Below are 6678 nucleotides of genomic sequence, written 5' to 3'. Positions count from 1 at the left end.
GTCAAATGTCATTCATCGTACGTCGTTTGTTTGTGTGAAACGTCAAACTTGTTGTTGCGGAAAACCACTTGTGAAACATGTAAGAAAGTGCAATAAACAATTGTCAGGATGGGTAATCAACTGGTAGGCATCGCCCCATCGGCGATTTTCCCCGTCGAGCATTATTTGACCGATTTAACCGACTTGAAGTTCGATGTTAGGTGAGTTTCATCCACCATAACCTCAAAAATTTTCGTCTACATAATTTTACGTTTATAAAGCTTGGGAAGTACGAGATTCCTCAAAGTAGCGCGTGCTGAATCACAGGAAGGTCTCATCGTGGTGAAACTCTTCGCAATACCAGATCCTTCCTTCCCGCTGTCATTTTATAAAGACCGCTTGGAAGAGATCAGAACAACTCTGTCAGCAGCTGTGAATTGTTTGCCATTTCAAAAAATGGTCGTCACGGATAAAGCTGGAGTCATCATGCGGGAATATGTAAAGTATAGTTTATATGATAGAATATCCACGCGTCCTTTTTTGACAAACATCGAAAAAGATGGATTACATTCCAAGTTTTATATGCCCTTCATCAATGTCATAAGGTAGGCGTATGTCACGGCGATATAAAACTAGAAAACATAATGTTAACCTCTTGGAATTGGGTGTTACTTGTTGATTTCGCATCGTTTAAACCTACTTTTTCCGGAAGACAATCCGGCTGATTATTCCTACTTTTTTGACACTTCACGAAGGAGAACTTGTTACATCGCACCTGAAAGATTCATTAAAACAATGACAACGGATACAAACACCATGTTTAATGAGAATCCATGTAACAGTGGTGATATTAAACCTGTTATGGATATATTTTCAGCTGGGTAAGTAAAATTTAATAAAAATTTTCCTAAAAAAAACAAAAATTAACCTAAAATCTAAAAATCCGCCATTTTGTTTTGCAGTTGTGCATTACTAGAACTCTGGAATGAAGGCCAAGCACCATTTGATTTATCCCAGCTTCTAGCATACAAATCCGGTGAATATTCACCACAGAAACACTTAGATCGCTTGGAAGATCTAAGTTTACGCCAACTCATCGCGTCGATGATCCAGAAAGATCCAACACAACGTCTTACAGCGGAAACTTATCTCTCACACGAACGTGGTAGATTATTCCCTGAGTATTTTTATACTTTCCTACAGAGTTACATGTTAATCTTCTCAGCGAGTCCTGTTTTATCACCGGATGAAAAAATAGGAAGACTAAAAAATGATATTGGTAACATGTTTAAGTTTTTATGTTCAGCAGAAGAGAATGAAACAGGTGAAAGGGATAAAGATAATGATGGATTGGTTATTATTGTATCATTAGTGACATCTACAATTCGTGGATTGCATGATTGCACGTCAAAACTTCAAAGTTTGGAGATTTTGTATGAGTTGGCTTTGCATGCGAATGAGGAGACGATTATGGATCGTATTTTACCTTATATCGTAAGTATAAGTATTAAAAATTAAGAAAAAACCGAAAAAATCAAAGAATTTTGATTTTTTTTGTGATTTTTAGATGTATTTGATCCAAGATCACAATTCGCGTGTGAAAGTCGCGGCGATAAACACAATCACCAAGTGTCTGGCGGTTGTGCGTCATGTGCCACGCTCAGACGCGAATATTTTCCCCGAATATGTCTTGCCAGGTTTAGCTCCGCTTGCGGTTGATGCCTCGCCATGTGTACGCGCTGCTTACGCGAGAAATATTGCAACTTTAGCGGAAACTGCGTTAAGATATTTGGAACACACGCAAGCTGATTGTGAAGATGTTCCACCCAAGCATGGAACTTCTGCGTCGTCTGCATCACGATTAAACTACGAATTAGAATTGCAGACTTTACACGAGATGGTGCAGCAATCTGTGAGTACACTACTCACGAATTCACCGACTTTGGTAAAACAAACGTTGATGGATAGTGGTATTACGAAGTTATGCGTGTTTTTCGGGAAACAAAAGTCTAATGATATTTTATTGAGTCATATTATTACGTTTTTGAATGATGCGGATAAAGAACTGCGAGGGACGTTTTCGATTGTATTGTAGGTGTGGCTGCCTATCTTGGATCGCATTGTTCGCATATATTAACCCCGTTGTTACTACAGGTTAATTGGTTGCCTATGTTAAAATGTTTCAAAGTTTTTGATTTTTTAATTTTTAGGGGTTGAATGATTCTTGTGAGTTTGTAACAATGAAAGCTATACACGCGATGGCTGCTTTGACTGAACTAGGACTTATAACAAAGCAACAGTTGAGAGAATTAATCTCTGAGTGTGCTATTTTGTTAGTACATCCTAACCTATGGATCCGCCATGCTGTTGTTGCGTTAATATGTGCTGCGTCATCTTGGTTGTCGCCATTGGATGTCCAGTGTAAAATAGTACCGGTTGTTTCTCCGTTTATGAAGTATCCACTCATCCAAATCGAAAAGTACGTATCATAACCTATAAAATTTTAAAATTAAGTTAAAATTTTTGTGTTTAGGCCTGAATTGTTATTGGAATCTCTAGTTGAACCTATAAAACGCACCGTGTATGATAGCGTCGTGCAGTTTGATAATCTCGCAGAGTTGTTGCGAGTCCTCGAACATAATCGTAAGTCACGTGTGTCTTTGAGTGCTGGCGAGAGGAATTTCCGCGTGGATCCTGTTGAAATCCCTTCGTCGATTCGTAAACTTCTATCGCGTTTAGAAGCGAATAGTATGTCTACAATAGTAGAGGAACATATACTCAAAATGGCGCCGTTGTTATTGAAGATTAACAAGCATTATATCTTGAATGAGAAGGATAGGGAGCGTGAACGTGCGCTGAAACAAGATGGCGTCATTGAGATTGAGACACGGCATACAAATGTAAGGTGTCACAGTTATAATCTGGAGGAAGCGCGTGCAAAGAATGAGTTTGAGTCGAAGAGTGAAATTTCACGGAGGCAATCGGAGAGTACTAATTCAGGTGGGCCTCCGTCAAGAGCTACGACTTCAAGGCCTTCTTCACCTGCGCCGGAGGTCAGTGCGCATCGATTCGCTACTGAGCCACCGCCGAATATGAGTTTGCATGAGAGAAGTTATATTCAATGTAAGTAAATTGGTTAAATATTGAATTTATAGTGTTTTTTACTTTAAGTACTTAACTTAAGTAACCTAACCTAACATTTTAAATTTTATTTATGTGTTGAATTACATTTTTGTAAAAAGTTTAAAAGTAAGGTTAAGTCAAGTTACTTAAGTTAAGTACTTTTACTTAAAGTGACTTAAGTACTTAACTTAAGTAACATTTGCGTGTCTATAGATCGTACAGCAAATTGTAGCATGGAACTGCGCACGTTGATTGCACGTCAACAAGATCACTTCATGGAAGCGCATCGCAGTAAAGAATGGGAGGAGCAAACCGCATGCAAACCACAACTACCGCCACCTGGTTGGCACCTCGGCGGAACACTAGTTGCACATCTACATGAACACCGCGGGCCTGTAACTAAATTAGCCCCTATCCCAGAAACACCCTTTTTTGCGAGTGCATCCATGGATGGCACTGTACGCCTCTGGGACTGCTCCAAAATCGAAGGACGCAACATCGCGAACCGTTCAGTGACCAATCACCGTCTTGCTAATGGTAATGGCATCATAGCACTTGCAGTCTGTGAAAACGGACAATCCATCGCAGCAGCATCACAAGATGGCGCTATAAATGTCTTGCGAGTTGACACTATGAACAAAAAGTAAGGTTAAAATAACCTTTAAAGTAGATAAAGTATAATTTTATCGTAAATAGTCTTTCAAATAGGTTTGGAGCACTGCAATCTCGACAATTGAACCCGGATGATGATGGATGCGCAGTGGACATGCAATATATGGACAGACAAAATGTTTTAGTGTATGCAACTTTGTATGGTTCATTAGTAGGTTGGGATCTGCGCGCGCCCGGATGCGCATGGCGACTTGAAAACGGAACAAAACATGGCGTCATTACAACGTTTTGCATTGATTCACATCAGAGTTTATTAACTTTAGGAACTAATAATGGCGCACATATTGCATGGGATCTACGCTTTCAGTTACCCATAGCTAATATTCCACATCCCACTGGGGCACGTATAAGAAAAATCGTGCATCACCCAATAGAACCATCGTGGATCTTGTCTACATTTCAAGGTAACAATGAAATCTCCATGTGGAACGTTGAAACTGCACAAAGAGAAAAAGTCCTATGGGCTAGTAACAACCCACCATTATCAAAAACATCAGTAAGTTAAACATAACCTAAAAAATTAAATTTTTAAAACATCAAAATTTTTCTATTGTAGTCTAACAATAACAGTGTCCTAGCGATGTTAACTGGTTGCATAGATCGTTCTGGTTTCCTCCTTGCGGCTGGCACAGATCAACGCCTACGATTCTGGGACCTGGATGACCCGACAAAGTCATACATGGCTATCGCTAAACCAAATGACACTATCACCGCGTGTCATGTAACTTACGAGCGGCGTTTGATTGATGGTATGTGTGTTTTCCTCGAACAGGTCGACGAGAGACAAACACCTGGAGCTGGTACAAAAGATGAAGTACCACGAGCAGGGCCAGAACCACCTCCAGCTGGACATCGTGATAGTATCACTGATATAGCGCTGTGTAAAACATCACAATGTTTTCTATTAACAGCGTCCAGAGACGGTGTGATCAAAGTATGGAAGTGATCGGTTTACTTAAACAGAACAAAAGGTATTTCTTTCTGTTTGTGTTTAATATTCAACGTGAAACACGCATTCAAATGATGTTATTCGCGGTTTGGGTGCATTAATCTACAACCTTCAAGGTTGCTACTTTGTGTTGTGTGAAACACATCTCATTTTTGAATTCCGCGTGAAAATTCAGTCAGTGACTTATGGAATTTACATATTTTGTTTATGATATACGCCATCTTCAATAATTTTTAGTTATCTGTTGATTTATTAACTTGACATGGTTTCTGAGGGTAACCATGTGCTAATTTCGATGTTTTTATTGATAACTATGATTTTAATTTGAGATGTTTTTGCTTTGAATGTGTGGATGTCCCAAAAACTGAGAGAGCATCCTGTGTGATAGCCAGTTTACAACATCCTGTAACATTCGATTAGGACTTATATAAAGCGCGCTGTTGAGAGATTCAGTCAGTCTACACGTTCAGATCTATCTAAATACAACGTTTTTTCTGTTATTTTCAAAAAAAAAAAAAATCATCATGAAGATTTTTTGGTTTTGTTGATAATCTTCAGCGTGGTTTCTGCATTCCCGTCGCCATTTTTAAATCTTCTCTTCCCGAATTTTGGTAATAGACAACACTATGGACGAAGTTACGAAGGCGCTGGTACTGGTGATGGAGAAAGATACAAATCAATCTGTCGAATCCACTCCGTTGATTCTCTGGCTTACCCTGGAAGAGTTGGTAATCCTGTTTGTCCGTACTGAAGACTTTTTCTAAGTAAAATAAGATTTTCTTATGTTTAATGTATTTTACGTTAACTTAACTTAACTAAACTTAAGAATAATTATGTATACATTTGAATACTTGTTTGTTAAGTTATGTAAACCGTGCAGGATTGATATTGATGAAGTCATGGTTGATTCGATGCAATTGCATAATCTTTAATCAGTTTTTCTTGTAAATAATATTGTATATCACAAAATGTCACGAAATGTATACAACCCGGCCCCCAGCGCCACCTAGATAGAAATGTAAAATAATTTAGAATTAGAATAGTCGTTTGCGTACGATGTATAGCACACAGGCTACAAAGAAAGCAAACGCGAAGAACATTAATATCTTATCCGTGAATTCTCTCCGGCCGTATTTCGCTAGGAGTTTTCCGCTTTGCGTTATGGAATCAGAGGTTAGTTTGAGTTCTTCCTGCGCGCCGACAACGCCATCTGAGGATACAACTAAAGTGTCCAGGGTGGCAGCACTCTTACGCGTCGTCTCCGCTAGTTGTCGACTTATCGACAGTAACTGATCAGTGACACTAGACGTAGCTTTAGCGAGCTCTTCTTTATCGCGTTTCTGACGTTGACGTAGTACTGCATCTGGATCTCTCGGACGTAGAGTTCTTCTTTCGCGTTACGTTCAATTGCAAGCATGGCACGAATATTCGCCCGTTTGAACAACTCCATGGAAGCAGCGAGTTGCTCCCGATACAAAGCCAGTTCTTTTAACAACGCTGCATCTTTGGTATCTTTGGCTACGTTGGAGAATCGGTCGATGAACTGCCGAAGTTGTGAGATTTTCGCGCGGCCAGCGCCGTTGAGAGAGTTCAATTTGGCGAGCGGACCCACGCATGCGTTGGTGTCCTGCAACACACCACACACATAAACATTTAGAAAGAGAAAGTAAGTGCATAACGTGCATAGATTATGGTGGAGCAACACAACGTCAGCGGGATTGGAAAGAGTAAGAGAATTTTGTTTGTTTGTACCTGGACGATTGCCTTCAGTTGTAAACTGTGCTCGGTGATGTCCTGCCGGATGGACACGAGCTGGAATTTTGTTGAATCCATGATATTCGCCAGCCACGCGAGCAATGCGGACACGCAGTCCCAATCAGTGCGATAACTTGCGCCATGCTTTGAGTATTTCTCACGGTCACCACGAGATAGCGTTGTGGGTACTATTAACCGTA

The 6678-nt window shown here is 40.0% G+C and overlaps 2 protein-coding genes across 2 annotated transcripts; one reads left to right on the top strand and one right to left on the bottom strand.

The window, feature by feature from the left end:
• The first annotated feature begins 5 nt into the window (after nt 1-5).
• On the top strand, nt 6-5692 carry Vps15 (vacuolar protein sorting 15). The gene is given in 12 exon segments (XM_065317808.1): nt 6-200; nt 261-529; nt 532-682; nt 684-860; nt 942-1473; nt 1547-2057; nt 2060-2133; nt 2190-2458; nt 2513-3102; nt 3316-3745; nt 3811-4270; nt 4331-5692. Coding segments are annotated over 12 exon segments (3945 nt in total). The 5' UTR covers nt 6-108; the 3' UTR covers nt 4721-5692.
• Nucleotides 5631-6641, bottom strand: Sec20 (vesicle transport protein Sec20). Its single transcript, XM_065317816.1, is given in 3 exon segments — nt 5631-6096; nt 6099-6350; nt 6476-6641. Coding segments are annotated over 3 exon segments (672 nt in total). The 5' UTR covers nt 6557-6641; the 3' UTR covers nt 5631-5757.
• Nucleotides 6642-6678: the final 37 nt, after the last annotated feature.

Source organism: Atheta coriaria, unplaced genomic scaffold, assembly GCF_025399875.1.
Source record: "Atheta coriaria isolate IRGN ID8LTWV9N9 unplaced genomic scaffold, Caltech_Dcor_3.1 hic_scaffold_3_pilon, whole genome shotgun sequence".
Classification (NCBI taxonomy): Eukaryota; Metazoa; Arthropoda; class Insecta; order Coleoptera; family Staphylinidae; genus Dalotia; species Dalotia coriaria.
Note: the sequence above shows the minus strand (reverse complement) of the source record. Positions and strands in the feature narration are given on the sequence as shown.